Source organism: Trichomonas vaginalis, chromosome VI (genome assembly GCF_026262505.1).
Source record: "Trichomonas vaginalis G3 chromosome VI, whole genome shotgun sequence".
In the NCBI taxonomy this organism is placed as follows: Eukaryota; Parabasalia; order Trichomonadida; family Trichomonadidae; genus Trichomonas; species Trichomonas vaginalis.
Window position 1 is genome coordinate 1,509,480 of NC_067208.1, and position 20,485 is coordinate 1,529,964.

Below are 20,485 nucleotides of genomic sequence, written 5' to 3' on the forward strand. Positions count from 1 at the left end.
TATTTACTTCATTATTCTCACTCTTCTTCTTGGCATTCGTGGTGGAAGTTGTTTCTTGACATTTTCAATGAACTGTACATTCTCTTTTGTCTCAACTTCTTTCACTGGTGGGTCAGGATTCTTTGACTCGGTTTGCTTTTCAATGAAATTCACGAACTTTGCAATAAGCTCTTGGTTCGTTATTGAAAGAACATCTGGCTTCTTTTCTTCTTGTTCTATTGACTTTTCAGTTTGAACAGAAGGTTTTATATGGGCTTCGTGGACTTCACCCTTGCCATGCACCTTAATGTTGTCGCTCTCTGCATTCGCTAATGGAACCTTTCTTTTTCTTACGTATATTTTACCATCTTTACTCTGACTTACGTAATAGAAAGGATGTTGTATTCCTCTTGCGTCATTTAATATAATAGACTCTCGCTCTGATTTTGACAAGCTCATTTTACATCGGTTAAAGTTTTAATTTTGTTTTTTATCTGCAGTCAAATGACTCAGACAAGTCCTACGGACAAGACCCAAAGGGTCATAGATGTTGAAGCATTGAAGAAAGAAATTCGTGAGCAAATTTTATCCGAACTGAAGGAACAAAAACAAGAACAAAAGCCAGAGAAACCAAAGAGAAAACTTAGTGAAAAACAACTTGCTGCATTAGCTGCTGGAAGACAAAAGAACCCAAGACTACTGGCGAAAAAAGCTAGAGAAGAAGCTGAAGCAAAAGCTAAAGAAGCTGAAGCAAAGAAAGAGTAAATGGTTTATTTTTATTGGAACTAAATGTATAGACAAATACCTTTATCTGTTGCGTTCAGTAGTGAAAACCCTGACGTCAAAATAAAGGGGAACAGAGTAACGTTTAAGTTTCCAACAGACTGGATTGTGAACATAAATGAAGAGAAGTACATTGGCATAACATCTATGTATATAACACGTGCTTTCAGAAAGGTTGACTTTATACTTCAAGTCGAGATAGAAAATGACGAACAGTCTTTAAGCGCCCAAAACATTCACATATACAAATACTTTAAAGACGATACAACATTGTTGCAATGTATGATTTCATTTAATGAGATGTTCGAGAAAAAGTTCAACATTGAAGTACAAACTTTACAGCCTTTACGTGAGTTTCTTGCACAACTGAAGGAAGAAGGTAGTCGGCCACAACTTATAGACTTTCATTATGAATTTAATGAAAATGAAGATGGAACTCATGACTGTCAGTTTGTTGTATTCTCACCATTCAATGAAGTAGCTAAAAAGAAAAAAAATCCATTACGTATAAGATTTCAAATCTCTGAACCAAGTGATGATTTCAAGAATGTTTTCAATTATGATGCAATGCTTCCGAGGAAAAATGAATTTTCAAAGATTGTAACACCTGGTATTTGGGATAGAAAGCAAGCTATATTATATTCAAACTTAAGTAAGGGAGTTGAAAATGAGTTCATTGGTCATACAAGAACTTCACCACTTCCTAACCCTAAATACTATAAATTAACTGGCTTCAATCGTGAGTTTTGGATAGACATGTTCTCCACTCATGACCATAACTGCCCAGTGTTCTTACCTCCAGACCATAAGGACTGTCTCTACATTGAAGCACAACTCTTAAACTCTACCATCGCAGTATTGTAAAATCTACGCTAGCTTTATTTTTATCACGAATGACCTCATTGCTGACAAAAATAAATGACCTCATTCATGATCTCATTGCTGACCTCATTCATGACCTCATTCATGACCTCATTGCTGACCTCATTCATGACCTCATTGCTGACAAAAATAAATGACCTCAGAACTTCAACTTACGAATAAAGCTTGTTTTAGTCGTTATTGAGAAGTTAAACTTTTCAGCAAAGCAAGGACTAGAAGACTTACATAAGTCAAATCCAATCTCTTGACCATCATGAAGTGCTTTGTAAAGTTTCATTAAACTGAACTCAGAGTCTTTGTCATATGTTCCAACAGGTATGTGAATGTTCTTATCTTCATTGTAATAGCATTGTATAGCTTCAGGAAACATTTCATTAGCTGTTAAAGCAAGAACGTCTTGTTTTACACCTTTACAACGTGCATGGAATGCAACTTCATTTAAATCATTCGTGAGTAAGTCTATGTAGGTCTTCTTTCCACAAAATATTGACTTGTATGCTAAACTTTGTTTTCCAGGTGTTATTTCTGCGAAGTCAGAATGGAACTGCCCTAATGTTTTACCAATAAGTTCTCTACCGTATCTCTTCTTAAACTCTGCTGCAAGCTTTGGTATGTCTTCATTGAAAATATGCATGCTATCACAGTCCTGGTAAAATATTTGAAGTCCCATATCTTCAGCAGTACAGAATACTTCACACATTATTCTCTTCGACATAGATAGAATGTTAACACCAAGTGGACAGAAGTTAAAGTGTCTGCAAATGCTTTTCGTTAGCTTGAAAATAGTTTTATCTGAACCATCCAAACCTTCGAACTTCACTATATGGTTGTAGTTTCTGATGGCATATCTTATAGCATCTTTGTCATTTACTATGGTTATTTTTGACTCAATAGGAGATAGAATAGTTTTGCCATAAATACTGTTCAGAATGAGCTTTATATTTTCTTGCAAAGGATTTCCTTCTTTCTTATACTTTAACCTTAACTCAAACAACTTCTTTACTTCATCTCTTATTCTAATATCTCTGTTTCCATCGTAATAGTATCCTTGCAACACTTCACATTTGACACCTTGATATTTTATGAGGTCTTGTAATGTTATATGGTCAACATACATTAAACAGCAAGTGTTTGAACTTCTGGGAACGTTAAGTTCTGGATTTAGTTCAGGGTCACAAACTATTAAAGGAAAGTGTCTATGTATTCCAATCTCTGTTATCTTAATGAGAACAAAGAAGCCAGACATAAACTTTTCACCAATGGGTTCCTTTTGGTCGTCATTGAATAAATGTCTCATGAGATACTCTGTGCTTAACATCTCATCCTTCAATACTTTTGGAATTCCTTCTAAAGTATAAAGTCTTGCTATAGCGGATGGATATAATGAAACAGCGTCGAAGTCAGCAATGAGTTTCTTTTCGCTCTTTTGTTTCATGTTATCTGACAACATACATCTTCCACCTTGAATGCATCTCGAAATAAATTCTCTTGGTTTATTTGAGAGGTCATAAAGATTTCCATTCGGGAAGTATACTCTGTTCTCAAATAATTTGTTAGCAATTGAACAAATACTAACGTAGTCATAAACGTTTAAATCAAACTCTTTCAATAAGTCATTGCGGAACTTTACAAAACCTTCTCTTAAAATTCTTACATCTTGTTTGCAGTAAAACGTGCTATATTTTTCTAAGTCGAAGTGGTTCTCATCTATTCTGCAACCTTTGATGGAATCTATGTTTTTCATGAATGTATCTGCATCCTGGATAAACTTACACGCTTCAGAAATGACACCAGTTCTGTTGTCATTTGCTAACAAAACACTGCTGTAGTAGTTATATGGAAATACTTCTTTCGGTCCTGTTTGTAAGTTAAACATAGCAGGAAATAGTTTAAGCTTCTTATTTATAACACTGTAAGAGTCTTTTATAATAATTGCCCGTCCTTTATATAAGCCAGTTATTTGCATTGTTCGTGAACCTTTAATGATGGGAGTTCCTTTCACTTCTGTCATGTGTCTTAAGATGAAGTTTATATCATAGCTGAGGTTATGGAAATATATTAAACTCTTGTCAGGAAGTCGCTCCAAAAATTCTGTTGCACAGTTCTGACCCCAAATGCTTTCACTCACTGAACCATCTTCACTGTCGTAACATATGTTAAAAGCTTTATGAAAGCCGTCTGTACTGCACTCAAAGTCAGCAAAGAAAACGTGCTCAGGAATGAACTTGCACTTATTTTTATTTACTTCTTTTGACTCTGCTTTCTTCTTCAGTTGTACACAATACTTTGGAGCATACGTCAAATCTTTAAATGGTGCAGGGTTCTGTTTATATAAATCAGTCGTATATGTGAAAAGTTCTCCATAAGAAATAGGTTCGAAATATTTGCACTCCCACAATGTTTTCATAACATCCCATAACGGTGTTGTTCTATCATAACGAACTACATATTTGTTCTCTCTCTTTGTATAAATCTTCATCTGTTTCTCAATGTTCATTCCACCACACTCCTTCAAGATTTCTATATAGTTGCGAATGAAATATGTTGTCATTGGTAATCTTTCATTTAGCATGTAGTGGTCTTCAACAAGAAGTAAGTCAATAGTTCGAACAGTTTCACATTCTTTTGGTATATATCTCTTTATTTCATTATGTCTTGAGTCATTAAAAACCAATGTAACATTAAATGCTATACCTGTTGCGTCAGAAATTTCTTGTACTTTACTTTGAGGAAAGTCTCTAACACGAATGACTTCTCTCATGTGGTCAATAGTTTCTTCATTTACTCCAGCCTGAATGCAAGCATAAACGAAACAATTGTCTTCTGTCATAAGTGCTGCAGTTCTTTTGTTCAATTCATTGAAAATTTGGTAGCGTTCAAGATTTATAGGTAATGTGCAAAGATACTTCCAGAACTGACCGCTTCTCTTCTTATAAAACTTCTTTTCACCATTATCTTTCCAAAAGCTTTCTATAAGTGCTGGGTTTCCTGTTTGCTTAAGAGCTTCCAAAATGGCTTTCTGGTCATTTGTCAGTGTGCTTTCATCTCTATATGGTCTCTTTTTTGGTTTGCCTTTCTTTACATCTGACATCGTTAAGCCTTCATATTCTGTTAAATCATACATCTTTATTTCAGTAAGATTCTTTATGTTTGTCAAGAAGAAGTCATAGTGCATTTCAACAATACCTGCAGCATTTGCTTCTATCTCTGATATAAAGTTCTCCTTCAAGAGCTGATGTAGTAATGTTCCAATATTATTGAGGTTTAACGTAGAACATTCATACTTTCCACCAAGTTTATAACATACCATCCATCTTTGTTGGGAGTTTATTTTAATTTTCTCTAAGAGTCTCATGAAAACCTTACCGAAATGTTTGTGTAAGTAGTCTCTGTTTGGTTCATCTAAAGCTTCGATGTTAAAGTCAATGAGTCTATTGCCTGACTTCACATTTCTCTTCCTATTCTCTTCATCTTTCTTTAACCATCTCTCACCTTCTTTTGGTTTGTCGTCAATGGAACGAATGACATCGTTAGCTTTGCGAACTTGTTCTATAGCATTTTTAAACATCTCTCTTCTCTGTTGTTTCAGTGTGTCGTCTCTTCTTCTTGTTTCACCAACGTTTGCATTTGTTATGTCAAACATCTCACGCCTTACTTCATGAGGTATTGAACGTCTATGATATAAGTCAATAGCAACGTCATTTAAAGGAAAAGTTCTTGCATGGACTTCGTCCTCGCCGCGTTGCGGCTTTATGAACTCATGAATTCTATCATAACTTATTGCACCATTGTAGTCTTTAATGAAGTCGGCGAGTGCTTTTTTGTTTGTTGCGTAATGCTTTGCAACATCTATGTTAGCTTCTGTAAGAAGTTGTTTTATTTCCGAGTGTTCTAACTTAGACAACTTCCGATACATCTTTAGTAGGAAATAAAAAAATTTCTTAGAAAAAAATTAGCTTAGATTTTTAAAAAATATTTCACTCAATAAATTTTATTTTCACATATGCAGCCTCAGAAGTTCGAATAAGATATTTTACAAAATCTTTATATAAAGCCTTTTCATTTATTCTGTGAAATCCGTCAGAAGTTTCATCTAAGTATATTTCTATTGATTGTGGAATTTTCTTTGATTTCTTCACTTTTATAAGAGGTTTTATATTTTGCAAGAATATATCCTTGGAATCTGGTCGATAACCGTTTTTTCTACAAATTGTATATATTCTTTATATGTAGCCCTTTCATTTATTTTTACTTCTATATATGGAAATAGTGAGGGTTGTAAATAATAGACATCTAAATTGAAAAAGCTTCTTTCTGTCATCTTTTCTATCAGATAAAAAAATATTTTTTGAAAAAATTAGATTAGAAAAATTATTTCTTTCTATATTTGCCATTCCGAACTTTGAAAAGATGTTTTATACCAGCATAGAATTTTTCTCTAGAGCTTGGTCTTATATCGTTTTCATAACAATATTTTCTATATTCTTCATATAAAGCCTTTTTTTCATACATTTCATAAGGACAATCTAACCAGAATAGCGCATATCCATTTTCGTTATCTAGGTCTCTATATGTTTCTTCTGTTTGTAGAATTTCGCTTTCTCTATTTAGTTCTATGTCTATATATTGTGGCTTAAAAAGATGTGGGCAAGAAGGGTCTGGCGCTATGTAAAAAGTTAATTTTTCTGTCATCTTTTCTATCGGATAAAAAAAATTTCTTAGAAAAAAATTAGCTTAGATTTTTTAAGGCTAGTTTTAAAATATTTCGAATTTTTTATTATAATGAAACACATGCAAGATTGCAAGTTCTTTTCATACAATGCTCTCGCTAATGCCATCAAGAATGAGTTCAATGGTGCTTCAAATGTTAATGTTATCTTTAACAAGAAGTTTGTGAAAGAATCTAAGTTTGGTCAGTATGTCAGACCATTAGCTATCGTCATTGACCGCAAACGTTATACTTCACAAGAGTTAGCAGTAGTTTTGAAACAAAAGAGTTTCTTCGTGAATGTCAAAGATACTCATTATACTGTCATAAAGAACTCTAACATTGACTTCTTCAGTATTGCTTTAAATCTTTCCGAACAGAAAGAATATAAGAAGGGTGAAACAAATGTGAAATATTATCCTTCATCTCTGAAGACAATAACGAACAAAGATGTTATACAGAAATTCTTACCAAAGGTTGAAGAAGCTTCTATTGACATTGACGAAGGAAGTGAAATGGTTGAAGAAATTGACCCTGAAGCTATTTAAGCAAAAATATATTTTTGGTTAGTCTTCATATGGATATTTTACAACACTTAAATGGTAAAAACAAAATAAACTTGACGATATTTTTTCATTCTTCCTCTTTGAAGTTATCGAAATATTCTGTTATTTTTTCCTTCAGTAATGGTAAGTCTTCTTTGAATGTAAGTATTGTGCAACCTTTGATGTCATAGTGTGTTTGAGGAAGAGTATTTTTGACAATTTCCTTTATTTGCTCATTCGGTGTCATTGAAATCGGTAAGTTTTCACGATAGAACCAGTTTCTGTCAGATTTATATATTTTAGCAAGGTCATAAAAGCTCTTGTTGTTTCTTCTGACTAAATGCAACATAACCATATCTTTATCTTCTTCTTTCTCCATCTCTTCAGTATATATCATATACTTATAACTCTTTTCCTTTCCTTTTGGTACTGAACGCGGTATTCTTTTCTGTATGCTTTTGTCTTTGGATTCAATGACTTCATCTTTTGCTTGAAGTTTCTTTTCCATATCTTCACGTTCTGCTTTATATAGTTCATCTAACATCATGAAAATATAACAAGCATAACGAGGTGAAGCCCACATTGCTACAGCATTTACTAAAAGTCTATGAACATAATAACCTTTCAAACAAGGAGCCAAATTCTTGCGATTTTCGAATGGAATCTCTTCCCTCGGTTTTCCGAGGGAAGCAATCATATGAGGAAATTCTTCTAAAAGTTCTTTTGTCTGTTGGTTTTCAAACCAATGATATGCTTGCTTTGTAGAACGAAGAGCATTCATTATACTTTGCATTTGGTACATATCGTCTTTGACCGAACGAATGAGACGGAGTTGTTTGTTAAACTGTATGTACTCATATTCTTCATTTATGGCTTCATGAACGATAGCAGTTGTTGTGTTCTCTAATGTTGTCATTACTGTCTTTACATACAAAATAAAAAAATAAATAAAAATAAAACTAACGTTATTTTTTCTGAGATAAACACTATTTCTTCACAACATTAAATTTTATCCTGTATGAAATGACTTTAAAAAGATTATTGACTGACTTCGAATACTATCTCATTGACGCATTGACAGACCCTCAAAACTGTGTTGAAAGTTCTTTAAGCTTTAAGATTGAAGGTACGACGCATTTTGTCTTCACTTATGTATTGAAAGAATATGACCGTTATCATAACGAAGTGAATCAAACACTAATAAAATTTGTAGATAAAAAATTGGTTAACAATGAATATTTTAAACGTGAAGACCCAAACACTGCTGGAGATGATGAAGAATACAGACAAGTTATTGAAAAAAATAACGCAAGATTAGATGTAATAGAAAAGAAGTTTAATGAATGTCTTACAAACACGTATGAATATCTTATGCGGTGGGAAGCTAGATGGAAATAAATTTACGTCAAATATGCAATTTATAAAATCTTATGTCGACAGGCTACGTAGCACAGTGGTCTAAGGTGGTGTTATGGAGGGGTCAGAGTCTGTGGTTCGAACCGCGACAGCGCCGTATTTTCTTATTTTCTTTGTTTGTCTTGTTTGTCGTGAATAAAAAGTGTCATAAAAGTGCTCTATCTTCCACGGGAATAAATAAAAATTTACTTTATTTCTTCTTTATTTCTTTGTTCCCGTGGAAGAAGGGTTTTTGCCGTTTTTTCTCAGCCGAAATCAATGATTTTTTCATTTTTGGAATCCTTAGCGAATGAGGAATCTTTTCTCTCGTGGAAGTTTTGACCAAAAATATATTTTAGGTGAAGAGGTGAGATTTCACCCGTTTTCTCACCTAATTTTTCACCCCAGTTATTTTATAAGCGTTTTACATGGTAAACGTTATTTTTTAAATTTTGTGAAAACTCAACGGTTTGACACATGCCCTAAAAATTATTTTACTCAGAATTTTGTGCTGAATTCAATAAAAATATATTTTAGGTGAAGAGGTGAAAAAACAGGTGAAAAAACAGGTGAGATCTCACCTCTTCACCTCAATTATATTTTTTAAATTTTGTGAAAACTCAACGGTTTGACACATGCCATATGCCATTTTACTCAGAATTTTGTTGCTGAATTCAATAAAAATAAGCCGCTAGCGGCAAGGGCGAAGCCCATGAGTTCATTTACTCACAATATTTTTGTACAAAACGACCCCAAACTTTTAACTTCTTTTCTGCAGCTTCTAATGCTATCTTAGCGAGTTCATATTCTCTAAATTCTCTCTTTAAATCTTCTTGTTCCCATTGGTCTAGTTCGTATGGAGAATCTCTATAACCATAACATATCTCACGTTCATGTTCTAATTGTTTTTCGCACATTTTTCTAACTTCTTCTTCAAACAAATGTTTAGCATTCTCTACTGTATCTTCGAGTTCTTCTTCATCTAATTTCTCATGAACTTTCTTGTCTATGGAGTCCATAATATCTTTGACATAAAATGCATACTTTACAGAGCACCATTCAGCAACAAAATGAACGAGGTCAGGATGTATGTAAATACCTTTGAATTCATTTATAACACCCTTAGTAAGCTCATAAAATGCTTGTTTTGAGGTCGAGCCACTTTTGGCTCGACCGTATTCTTTCAACCAAAACTCAAGAATTTCCTGCATTTTAGCACTATTGAGAAATCTGTTTAAATGGTTTAACCTTCCCGCTTCTCTTGCCATCTTTGTTGCATTAATGTAACCATCCTTGTCTCTACGTAAGACTTCAATACCGTTATAAGTGCCTTTTGTGAATGTTTCGCCATTAGATTTGTTCGTGAACGTCTTTGCTTCGACTGACATTTCTGTTCTTACATACAAAATAAAAAAAATAAATAAAAATAAAACTAACGTTATTTTTCTATCTTAAGGAAATTCATGAAAATTCGTGAGAAAGCTAAAGCAATCTGAGCCGCTAAGCGGCGAGGGTGAAAAAACAGGTGAGAAAACGGGTGAGATCTCACCTCTTCACCTAAATTATATTTTTGGTGTAAATTTATGACAAAAATAAATGGTACCATTAATGATATCATGACTGTTCTCGTTCATGTCTGATTTACATCTAATGAAAAAGTTTAGAAGAATTTTCTCATTCTTTCTGGCATATTTTTGTCTTTCCAGTACTCCCGCTCTAATGGTCCCAGATGTGTTGGCTTCGACTCTCTCAAGTTCTTAGATGGTATAACATCTTCAACGCCTCCTTCATATCTTACTTTATAAGTGTCATCGTTTATGTTATAGCCAAGTATTTCAATAACCACTCCTCGCTTTGCTTCGTCAATGGTTTCAGCAAGTTTGCCATTACTACTTTCGACTAATTTATGACGAGGATAAAACGCAATAGAGTCGTCAGCAGCTTTTATAAGATATCCATTACCTTGTGTAGAGTCTACGATATAATAGTTTCTACTTAACCTTAAACGTTTCTTTGTCAATGGTTTGTCGTCAAGAACTACACGAACTTTTGTACCAGGAATGAGGGTAAATTGTGTTGAATTTATGATATTTTGTGTTTGGCTTCGTTTCTTTTGTATATACTTTTCTTCTTGTTGTTGTGTCATTGAATTTGGTGTATGTCCTGTTGTAGAATGTGTTGAGGAATTGTAAACTTCGATGAAATGTTTCATTGTTTCTTCGGTAAAGTCTCGCTCTTGGTTTAAATCTCTGAGAGTCCTTATGAAGCGGTTAATGATGCCGAGTATGTTATGGTTATGGTCTTCAGTAGTGTAGTGAGTTATGTTATGCTTAATGAGAAAATCTGTGATTTCATTGCTGAGATATGCACTGTCTTGGTCTGATGTTAAAGTACTTGGGCTATGTTCTGCTACAAACTTTTGTAAAACTCTTAACACTTCACGAGTTCCTTTATTTTTCATTGGATATGCATATGCTTTACGAGTGTTAACATTAATGAAGATGAGGAATGGTTTATGTCCTCCTTTTCTGCTTTGAATGAGAGTGTCAAATTGGTATGCGTCAGGAGTGTTGGAGTAAATTGGTAAAAAGTAGTCGTAAGGGTTTATTTTTGTTTGATGTACAACATTTTTGTCAAAGAACCTTTTCACTTCAGCTCTGTTAGTAAATCCCCAACTCTTTGCAGCTTCATTGAACTTCTTAAATGACCTCCATGGATGTTGTTCGAATACTTCTTTCAAGCTCATTTATGTAAAGTTAAAGAGTTTAACCAACTCGTATCCAAGCGTGCATTGTTATATAAGGAGGCATATAATCTTTTCCATTACCTGCTGGGTCTGTAATACCAGCTACAACATGTGTATGATTTCCTGCAGTTCCACAGAAAATACCTGTGCTAACATCTTTGGGGTCAGTTGTGATATCATATCTATGCATTCCCTGTCTATCCGAACCCGCTGCAAGATTTATATAACCTCTTTTTGTTATTGAATGTGAATGGTTTCCTTCCACAGATGTTCTTCCACTGAACCTATGCATATGTGAAGGAAGGTTTTCAATACCGATTTTCTTTGAACCTCCCATCTTCATTGACTGCGTATTAGTGTAGAATGGAAAACTGTCAACTATTTCATACCATCTACCACCAAATAAAGTGTTTGGATTTATTGGATTCATAGACGTATAAACAGCTCCTATAGGATATATTAAATCATATATGCTCATAACTCTATAAGTATATTCTAAAGAACTTATGTCATTAAATACCATTTGGAATGTATCTCCCGGATGAAATGTTGCATTTGTTCCACTTTTATAATGTAATGTTAGTTCAATAGAATTATCCAAGAAAAATTCAAAAGTATCTGGTTGAAGACCTCTAATAAATTCAAATGGAGTTGTTGGTTCACCATTTATAATTTCTGTTGTAAATGTCATTGTATCTGGTTTCGAAAATTTCTTTATTAGTTCTGCATCCACATAAGTTTTGTCAGCTTTCTTATCTAACATTGCTGGTAGTTCATATGCTTCAAAGTTTCTGGCATGATCTTCGGTATTCCTGCAACTCTTATCTAAATTGTTAAGAGTATCTTTTACGCTTGTACTTGGATTCTCTAAAGGTGCACTTGAACCAAGGTCAAAGTTCAATATTATGTCGTCTGCTCTAACAGTAGTGAAGGATTTATGTGTATGGTTCTTGTCAGCTTTACTGTCTAAAGAAGTTTGAAGTTCATTTATATCGGAGATGTTGTGTTTATGAGATTTCAAAACTTTGTTCATTGCTTCAAGTTCAACTTTGTCAGCTTTACTTTTAATAGCATCTTCAAACGTTATTTTTGACTTAACTCTCAAAGTAAATCTTGGTTCAACTAATACACCGTTAACATTGAAAGTAGAGGCATAAATTTCACCGGTATAACCAAATGCTTCTGGTGCTTTAGCTACATCATACTGTACAGTACAGCTTATGTCATAACCTTTAGCACGAATGTATTTATATCTTCTTTCATTAACATTTTTTGTCTTCGCTTCATCACTTCGTGTTAAATATCCATGATAGTCCGTTATAATCTGTTCGTCTGAACTTATATAATGAACATGGTTTTTATCTGCTTTTTCGGCTAATTTCTCTTCTATCTCATTTATTTCAAGTTCATGCCTACCGACAGAACTCTTATTATCATTAATCTTTTTCATTAATTCGGTAATTACGTCATAAAGACTATATTCTGTTTTCGGTTTTGTAAATAATGAGTCAAAATTTCTTTTCATCATTACATCGCTGACATTAATGATATCACCAATTCCTTTTTCATTTATTCTCTTCATTAATTCTGCAATAATGACGAATATATAATCTGTTAATTTATTCTCTTCATCGAGGGTTATAGAATGTTTTGAAATTGAATCATTAACTCCTCTAAATAAATCAATAACTTCAGGATACACGTTTTTAATGTCTTGAATAACCCGACCAGTATCCTGTTGTTCATGTTCTTCGTTCCCGTCGTTACGTGGTTTTATATCTCTAACCATCATCAACGCAGCCATAACCGGAGGGTTTGTTGCTATCTGTTCGAAAATCCGTCCGTTATGTATGGTATATCTAAATAATTTCTTTGTGTTTGTTAAAACATTTGAAACAAGTCTTTTAAAACCATCTACAAAATTTCCTGTTTCACCTAATGTTCTTGCAGCATTTACAAGCTCACCCATTCCCGCTTTTGACCCCAAAAACGTCCATATTGCATTTATTTCACTCTGTATAGTTGTCCATTCAGCGAAACTAACACCCGCATTCGCTAAGCTGAAAATGAAATTCAGTGGATCGAACTTAATTCCACCTTCTTTTTCAATTTCAACGAACTCACTAACATGAGATTTTAAATATTCTTTCGTTAAAATTGTTTTCCCCGATGTTATGTCATTAACGAAACTATCACCGTCAAAAGTTAACGAATTCAATTTCGTCGTTGATGCTTTTATTTCATACACCGCTTTATTGATAGTTTTTGGCTCACCTTCTTTAGAAGCATATGAAACATTAATGAATGAATTATATGTATTCATGAATGAGTTAAAATCAATGATTTTCATTAATGAAGCCTTTAATGATTCGTTAACTGTTGAATCCCTTAAAGTAATTAATGAACTGTCATGGGCTTCGCCCTGGTCGCTTTGCGACTTTATGAAAGGTACACTGCAAACCGTCGAGTTTGGATCAAATGCTGTAGTTGGTGCAGGAATATTAATGATATAAGTCATTAAATCATTAAGTGACGTAAATAATGTTGTCGTTTTTGATTTAATTTCTTTAGCATCTGTTATATACGGTAATTTTATTTCTGTAGTTTCTGAATTAAAGATATTCGCTAAAATGTTTTGTAAACTGTTTTGAACAGCTGTGTAAACCGTTGAATCCGGAACTCTTACGATTTCACCGTCCTTAATAAAAGGCATTGCACATGGTGTAGTGCTTGGGTCAAATCTTTTTGGGTTATGATTCAACATATATTCTAATGCTTCATAAACAGACCTATATACGGTTGTATTATCTTTTTCAATAATTTCACCGTCCTTTATAAACGGCATAGTACATGGAGTTAAAATAGGGTCAAACTTTTCATAGTCCTTCCATGTTATGTATTTCTCAGTATTTCCATCAGTGATAACAATATATTTGTCAGTAAGTGTGAGAGAGTATTGACCAAAATATAAACGTTTAGCTCTGTCAGCTTCATACGCATATGCAGCTATACTCATATTTTAATGAGAATAAAATGTTGTTCTATTTACAAAGTACAGACCCGAACGAATACGGAACAGTAAAACTACAAACAAACTTAGGTCTACAGAATGAGCCACTTGCATTCAGAATGGTTGACTTTAATACTATTGCTTCATTCGTTATAACTGACGAAACAGATTTCATGGAGCTTGAAATAGATGGAAAGAAGCATGAAATAAGATTTCACAATAATGTAGAATATAAGATGGAAACATTAGCTGGAGTGTTAAATGCTCTCATAAATACTACAATAAACAAGGATAACGAAGAAAACTTAATGAATGTTAAACTTATTGCAGGAGTTTTGAAGTTCAGTTATGCGAAGGAGTTTAAGTTAACACGAATGAGTCATAGAGTACAACTTCTTTTGGGTGCATACCATATGACATTTCCTTTGAAAAGTGTTGACAAAACGATTGAGATGAAATCTGTTCCATACGTATGTTATGGCAATTGTTTGTACATTGAGTCAAAAATAGCTAATGTCACAGGTATTTCAGGAGTTAATAGTAAAGGTTCAGTAGAATATAAATCCTTCTGTTATGCAGTCAATTCAATGTTCATTCCAAACGTTCCTGTCATAGCAACTCATTTAGGTAAATGGGTTCGCATTAGTCCTCATAATTTGAAAGACATGCAATTCAGACTTGTTGACTTTCAAGGAGAGCCTGTAGAACTGAAGGCACCAGTGCGAATGACTGTTGAAGTTGACTTTTTAGAAAATATTAAATGCAACAGCTTACAAGAGAACTCAGAGCTAAAAATATAAAGTATGAATGTTATGTATTAGGTCATGAACTTTGGTTGTTGCTGTTTGATGAAACAAATGAATTAGTTATGTCAGTCAAGAGAACAGAAAAAGGCGTCAAAGGCGCCGAGCGCAAAGCGATATATTGTGTTAGTGAAAACTGCACCAAGTCAATAAGATTAGGTTTGCATTATGAAGATGAGTTCGATACTGTTGAAGAAGTTTTGGATAGATATTACAAATTGCTAACTTGAAATTTTTTTGACTGACGGCGCAAAGCGCCAAGATGGGCTCAAAGAGCCCTCCTGACTGCTTTAATTTACTAAAACATATTTCAAACAAAGTTTATATTCTGTTGAAAGTTTTGTATATTCATTCGAATATTTATACTTAAACTCAACTCCTGTAGTTCCTGGTGTTTCAATGATGCGGATGTTACCTATTTTCATGAATATTGGCGTTTGACCACAGCATTCGATTTCAGGGTCGAGATAGTCAATGACACATTGTTTCCCTGTTATTCGTGAGATAACATTTTCAAGGTCCTCCTTTGTTAGAATTATTTGGTTCTTACTTATAAGATTTGTCAAAAGCTTCTTATCGTCTTTGAGTAAAATTGTTTGGTATAACTGAAGAAGGTAATGGTCTACGTTATCTGAAGGATTTGTTTGAACATTTGTGTAAGGGTTGTCGTTGGCTTCTCTTGAAAGAATTTGGTCCAGTGGTGGATACTCTAACTTAACATCTGATGTAGTGTTAGCGTTTGAAGCTGTGTTTAAATTCACGGATTTCAGCTCTGGTTCTTTTTCTTTCAAACACTCTGAACTATAGTTCTTTATGACAATATTGTTTGTCGTTCGTGAGTCAACATTTGATGTTGGTTCAATTGGAACATTAACAGCACCAGCTAAGATGGATTTGCTTCTCATTTCATATAGAATAAAAACCTTTTATATGTATGAAATGAACAATATACTCGACAAGGGTTTGAATGTAAAGCTAACGAATGAAAATATTGTTGAATTCACTGAGACAGGTGCTGTGTATAAAGATGTAGAACTACTGAACAAAAGAGCTAAGGGAAGAAGCAGGAACATGAACAAAGGGTGGAAGCCTATAAAAATTTATGTCAATGATGGCTCAGGAGGTTCAAACATAAAGTATGCAGAAAGTTATAGAGTTTATGCTCTCAAAGGTGAAAAGCCTTCATTTAAGAACAGCTATTCTAACCCATATCCTCAAAAGCTAACGGATGGGGAAGTGGATGATATGAATGACAGCAAAAATATTAACAGAAATGGCGACAGAGATGCATGGAATTTGTTTACCATCAGTCAATTAAAGCATAAGATTTAAAACAATGTTGGTCGTTCCCATGGAATATTTTTGACTTTAATGGTATTAGTCATGATATGAATCTCAAGGTATGAACGAGGAGAGATGAGAGACTTATATGCTTCCCAAATTTCTTCAAAAGGTAATGTTATACCTGACTGTTTCCAAATGAGTTCAATATCATAACGTGAGAAACCTTGAAAGATAACGAAGTCAGTTATGAGACGTTTTATGTTTAAAGCAAGGAAACGCCATGTTTGCATAAGTATTGCTACAGTTAAATGGTAATGTCTGACTTTAGTTATGATGTTAGCTAATGGTGAGTCAGGCTTTGAAACTAAACCTTTTCCGGCGAAGTCGTCACAAACTAATAAAGTGTTTGATGGATATTTTTTGAAGGGGTATTTTGAAAGTTTTGACAGAATGTAGTTTGTAAGTCGTTTCATATCGTAAACTCCTGAGTACTGACGTAAGTGGTGTTTGTCAATAATTCTTTCCATCTCCTCAGAAGTCTTTTGCATTCCTGACTGTATAAATTCAACGATGGCATAATATTTCCTCTTACGTCGAATGTAACGTTGAAGAAATTCAATGAGTTCACTGTCTGGAACTTTAACGACAGAGGCTTGAACTTTTGTCATAAATGTTTTCGCTGTTGAGTCCATAGAGTCTGAAGTTGCTGATATAATGATTTGGTCATAATATGAGTCATTTCCTAAACGTTCTGTTATGAGTATATGACGAATGAGGTTAAATGTCTTTCCTGACCCCATCTTTCCACAATAGAAATACACACCATTTGAACAGAATTCATAGTCCTTACTGAAAGGAAGAATGAGAGAAGAGTTAAGTTTGTCTGTAGTTTCATTCATGTCTTCATCTACGTCATGTATTAAATGCTTCATTTTATCTCCATTAAAAATGCAAGTCAGAAATATTCAGAACATAGCACCGAGTCTAACTGACAAGAGTATAAAGATATACTATGAACACGTTATGATGAAACCTACCAAAATTCAAGAAAGTCAGTATACTTATGAATATCCAAGACACTGGGTAGAGTATGTAGGAGGTGAGAAAGCTATTGAAATCAGACAAGTTAGAAGTATTCCAGCAGGAAGAACAATATTATTGAAGAACTTTAATGTTTTGAGGTATAATGATGAAACAAAGAAGCAAGATAGTTTTCCTGTTGCTGTGTATGTGAACCTAGACACAGGAGATGACATGAAAGTTTTTAACACAAAGCTTCAAACGGTAGTGAGAGAACAACTGACTGCGGAAGGACATCCATTACCTTCAGAAGTTACCATAGCATATAATTTTGAAACAAACTCAATAGATTTTAAAGTCGTCTCTGCAAAGAAGTCAGGTTTTACATTTAATGAAGCAGATGTATATTCGAATGAAAACTTCAAAGCTATTGCATGGTTAGATAATGACGATTGCTTTAAGAAAATATTTAAATACAGTGACTCAACGATGTCAATAGATGACCTTCGTGGAATGTTACCATCGACGTTTACAGTAGAAGGTTCAGCAGGATTGCTTACAAGTTTTTCAATTGGTGGCATTTGGTCTCGTGAAAACATTGTTATAAAATCCAGTATAAGTGAATTTGCTGAAGAATCTATATTATGTCTTTCAAACTACATGTATTCGCCGCCGAAGCATTATAGTATAACAAACTTTGTCAGTAAGTTTAACATAAGACTTGTCGAACCTTCTTCAATGAAAGATGTTGTGCTACCCAAAGACGGAAAGGATGGACTCATTATTGAGATGATTTTAATAGCATATTAAATGAGCTTGTTCTTGAAGGTCATTCATGATGAAATAACTGTTGTAGAAGATGTTAGCAATTGTTCAGACATTTTATTGAGAATAGATGAGATAAGAAAGAAGTTAGATAGACCGCAAAGCGGTGAGGGTGAAGCCCGTGAGAACGCTTATGTTTCATTGACTTTCTCCAGTAACGAGAACTTTTATGAGATAATATTGAAGAGAGATGATTTTAATATGGTGTAAATGGTAGCTTGGGCAGCTTTAGGCGCAATGGGAACAAAAGCATTAGCATTTGGAGCAAAAGCACTTGGAGCTTATGACGCAGTAAATAAAATGAGTGGAGGAAGAGTTTCAAAGACATTAGATGCAAATAAAGGAAAGATTGGAGGCTGGGTTGCAAAGAAGTTAAGATTAAATAAAATAGGGCTCATAAATAAAGCATCCAATTTGGTTGCGACTGAGTCAGAAAATGCTTTAGGAAAGGATGATGAGTTTGCAAAACACGCAAAAGACTTTAATGACCAGATGAAAGGTGAAACAATGCATTTAAATAGAGTCGATGGAACTAAAGAAAATGTTTCTTCTCCACCAGTAGTTCTTCCGTATGGTCCCTATGGAATGTATGGAAACCCTTACGAAAGACCATTTGACCCATTGACTGGTGGAAGTAACTGGTATCATTACGGACGAAGAAGAAAGACAGTCAAGTTGGAGACAGACGTGAAGAAAGCAACTAAAAAGAAACCAAGGAAGAGAGTTATAAAGCAATGAATTCAACAGACCCAAAGGGTCAGAGCCGCAAAGCGGCTAGGTTAGAAATGAGGTTAGAAATGAGGTTAGATCTAACCACTTCACCTAAATATATTTTTTCACCTCTGACAACGTTTATTTTTCATTAGTGAGTTCGTTAGTGAAGTCGTTAGTGGTTGGCGGTTTTGTAAATATTTAAGGTTAAGTTAGTGTTGTCGTTTGTGTTATAAAGCAATGAATTCAAGTGGGTGAAAAACCAGGTGAAAAAAGAGGTGAGATTTCACCACTTCACCTAAATTTATTTTTGTGCTATGTTTTCATACGCGTGAAGGTAGTAATATCATTTATTTTTAAGTTTATTTTTTATTTTATTTTTATGTAAATGACGAAAACTATTGAGATAACAAACTACAACGGTCATGAGTTCAAGAATTTGTTCTTCGTTCCTCGTGAAAATACATTCTATCAGATACGAGGGAGAAAGGGTAAAGTTAGTTTGAGCGTTTACGACAACAAACATAATGGGAGATATATAAAAGCAATAGATACAAACGGTAAGCGTGTTTCATTAGCTTTGTCAAAACTTACATACATTTATTTTGACAGTGATTTTGACTCTGACGATTGGAGTGACAGCAGCGATACTGAAGAATATGAACTATTGTGTGAAGCACAGCAATGGGAAGCGCTGCAATACTTTTGTAAATGAGAACATTAGTGGGAACGTTAGTGAAAACGTTTATTTTTCATTAGTGAAGTCGTTAGCGAAAATGTTACTGAAGTCGTTAGTGAAGTCATTAGTGAAGTCATTAGTGAAGTCATTAGTGAAGTCATTTATGTGTCAGACGGTTTTGTAAATATTTAAGGTTAAGTTGGGTAAGGTGGAACGCAGTGCCACAGTACCCAAGTTAACCATACTAACTAGAGAAGCACCTGCACCAGGACTACCTAAAACATTTACATCGTCACATGGACACAGACACAGGCATGCACCAAAACCAACACAACAACCAACAGTTCAAAATCCAGCACCACAACAACAACCAGAGCAAGGACAACAACCAACAGTTCAAAATCCAGCACCACAACAACAACCAACAGTTCAAAATCCAGCACCACAACAACAACCAACAGAGCAAGGACATAAAAGAAGTAGAGAACAAGGAAACCAAGAATTCTTAAAAATGCTGAAGGAAGAGTGTGGTTTCCCAGATACTGTTGACTTTAGTGACAGATATAAAGAAGCTATTAGAAAGTTCAAGGATGGAAATACTGACCCGAACCTATTTAGCTTTATGACTCAGCACCAAATGGGATATAATTTCAAACCTGGAAAATACAAGCTCGCTAAGAGATATGATTTAATAGCATATCATCCAAATGACATGAACGAATTTACTCCGAGATATTTGATGTCAGAGCTAAATGACAATTCAACTTTCGTCATGAAACGCGTAAAAAATAGAGACGGAACGAAAGAACAAAGGCTTATGAATGCGGATGACGTAGATAGGGAAATTGTTGAAAACGGTCTCGGAATATATGAAATGCCAGCAGATGAGGTACAAGAAACTCAACAGGAAGAAGTTCAGATACAACCAGACATGGAAGAAATAGTTCAGCAACAACAGCTAGAAGAGCCTGAAGGAAACGAACAAGTCCCTCCTTTGGAAACTAACCTCACAGAACTAGATGAAGATTTGGAACAGCCGAAAAATCTTGACCTTCAACAAGAGTATGCGGAGAATATGGAATCTTTCCAAGAGTCTAAAAAAAATTCGGCTGACA

At 34.2% G+C, this 20,485-nt stretch overlaps 17 protein-coding genes across 17 annotated transcripts, besides 1 other annotated feature; 8 read left to right on the plus strand and 9 right to left on the minus strand.

Moving 5' to 3' along the window:
* Positions 1–19,572: part of a mobile genetic element that runs on past the window's edge.
* On the minus strand, positions 4–438 carry TVAGG3_0785700 (uncharacterized protein; the record flags this gene model as incomplete). Its single annotated transcript, XM_051246553.1, has 1 exon — positions 4–438. The coding sequence occupies one exon, from the start codon at positions 436–438 to the stop codon at positions 4–6; it is 435 nt and encodes a 144-aa protein (XP_051082028.1).
* Positions 484–744, plus strand: TVAGG3_0785710 (uncharacterized protein; the record flags this gene model as incomplete). Its single annotated transcript, XM_051246554.1, has 1 exon — positions 484–744. One exon carries the CDS (start codon positions 484–486, stop codon positions 742–744), a length of 261 nt encoding a protein of 86 aa, XP_051082029.1.
* TVAGG3_0785720 (uncharacterized protein) lies at positions 1,063–1,626 on the plus strand (the record flags this gene model as incomplete). Its single annotated transcript, XM_001290883.1, has 1 exon — positions 1,063–1,626. The coding sequence occupies one exon, from the start codon at positions 1,063–1,065 to the stop codon at positions 1,624–1,626; it is 564 nt and encodes a 187-aa protein (XP_001290884.1).
* On the minus strand, positions 1,784–2,359 carry TVAGG3_0785730 (organellar and viral DNA polymerase type B; the record flags this gene model as incomplete). Its single annotated transcript, XM_001290884.1, has 1 exon — positions 1,784–2,359. One exon carries the CDS (start codon positions 2,357–2,359, stop codon positions 1,784–1,786), a length of 576 nt encoding a protein of 191 aa, XP_001290885.1.
* On the minus strand, positions 3,035–4,216 carry TVAGG3_0785740 (organellar and viral DNA polymerase type B; the record flags this gene model as incomplete). The annotated part of the gene is made up of 1 exon (XM_051246555.1): positions 3,035–4,216. A coding segment is annotated over one exon (1,182 nt), but the record flags the coding sequence as incomplete, so codon positions are not given.
* On the minus strand, positions 4,789–5,560 carry TVAGG3_0785750 (organellar and viral DNA polymerase type B; the record flags this gene model as incomplete). Its single annotated transcript, XM_051246556.1, has 1 exon — positions 4,789–5,560. A coding segment is annotated over one exon (772 nt), but the record flags the coding sequence as incomplete, so codon positions are not given.
* TVAGG3_0785760 (uncharacterized protein) lies at positions 6,427–6,900 on the plus strand (the record flags this gene model as incomplete). Its single annotated transcript, XM_051246557.1, has 1 exon — positions 6,427–6,900. One exon carries the CDS (start codon positions 6,427–6,429, stop codon positions 6,898–6,900), a length of 474 nt encoding a protein of 157 aa, XP_051082032.1.
* On the minus strand, positions 6,986–7,813 carry TVAGG3_0785770 (KilA, N-terminal/APSES-type HTH, DNA-binding family; the record flags this gene model as incomplete). The annotated part of the gene is made up of 1 exon (XM_051246558.1): positions 6,986–7,813. One exon carries the CDS (start codon positions 7,811–7,813, stop codon positions 6,986–6,988), a length of 828 nt encoding a protein of 275 aa, XP_051082033.1.
* TVAGG3_0785780 (uncharacterized protein) lies at positions 9,015–9,680 on the minus strand (the record flags this gene model as incomplete). Its single annotated transcript, XM_051246559.1, has 1 exon — positions 9,015–9,680. The coding sequence occupies one exon, from the start codon at positions 9,678–9,680 to the stop codon at positions 9,015–9,017; it is 666 nt and encodes a 221-aa protein (XP_051082034.1).
* On the minus strand, positions 9,953–10,753 carry TVAGG3_0785790 (integrase core domain containing protein family; the record flags this gene model as incomplete). The annotated part of the gene is made up of 1 exon (XM_051246560.1): positions 9,953–10,753. The coding sequence occupies one exon, from the start codon at positions 10,751–10,753 to the stop codon at positions 9,953–9,955; it is 801 nt and encodes a 266-aa protein (XP_051082035.1).
* Positions 11,411–12,488, minus strand: TVAGG3_0785800 (keratin-associated protein family; the record flags this gene model as incomplete). Its single annotated transcript, XM_051246561.1, has 1 exon — positions 11,411–12,488. A coding segment is annotated over one exon (1,078 nt), but the record flags the coding sequence as incomplete, so codon positions are not given.
* Positions 14,168–14,785, plus strand: TVAGG3_0785810 (uncharacterized protein; the record flags this gene model as incomplete). The annotated part of the gene is made up of 1 exon (XM_051246562.1): positions 14,168–14,785. A coding segment is annotated over one exon (618 nt), but the record flags the coding sequence as incomplete, so codon positions are not given.
* On the plus strand, positions 14,809–15,081 carry TVAGG3_0785820 (uncharacterized protein; the record flags this gene model as incomplete). Its single annotated transcript, XM_051246563.1, has 1 exon — positions 14,809–15,081. One exon carries the CDS (start codon positions 14,809–14,811, stop codon positions 15,079–15,081), a length of 273 nt encoding a protein of 90 aa, XP_051082038.1.
* Positions 15,142–15,756, minus strand: TVAGG3_0785830 (uncharacterized protein; the record flags this gene model as incomplete). Its single annotated transcript, XM_051246564.1, has 1 exon — positions 15,142–15,756. One exon carries the CDS (start codon positions 15,754–15,756, stop codon positions 15,142–15,144), a length of 615 nt encoding a protein of 204 aa, XP_051082039.1.
* TVAGG3_0785840 (protein of unknown function, DUF4107 family) lies at positions 18,191–18,718 on the plus strand (the record flags this gene model as incomplete). The annotated part of the gene is made up of 1 exon (XM_001300362.1): positions 18,191–18,718. The coding sequence occupies one exon, from the start codon at positions 18,191–18,193 to the stop codon at positions 18,716–18,718; it is 528 nt and encodes a 175-aa protein (XP_001300363.1).
* A 94-nt stretch (positions 19,573–19,666) lies between the features above and the next one.
* Positions 19,667–19,879, plus strand: TVAGG3_0785850 (uncharacterized protein; the record flags this gene model as incomplete). The annotated part of the gene is made up of 1 exon (XM_051246565.1): positions 19,667–19,879. The coding sequence occupies one exon, from the start codon at positions 19,667–19,669 to the stop codon at positions 19,877–19,879; it is 213 nt and encodes a 70-aa protein (XP_051082040.1).
* Positions 19,880–19,881: 2 nt separating this feature from the next.
* On the plus strand, positions 19,882–20,420 carry TVAGG3_0785860 (protein of unknown function, DUF4106 family; the record flags this gene model as incomplete). Its single annotated transcript, XM_051246566.1, has 1 exon — positions 19,882–20,420. A coding segment is annotated over one exon (539 nt), but the record flags the coding sequence as incomplete, so codon positions are not given.
* Between the last annotated feature and the right edge of the window lie 65 nt (positions 20,421–20,485).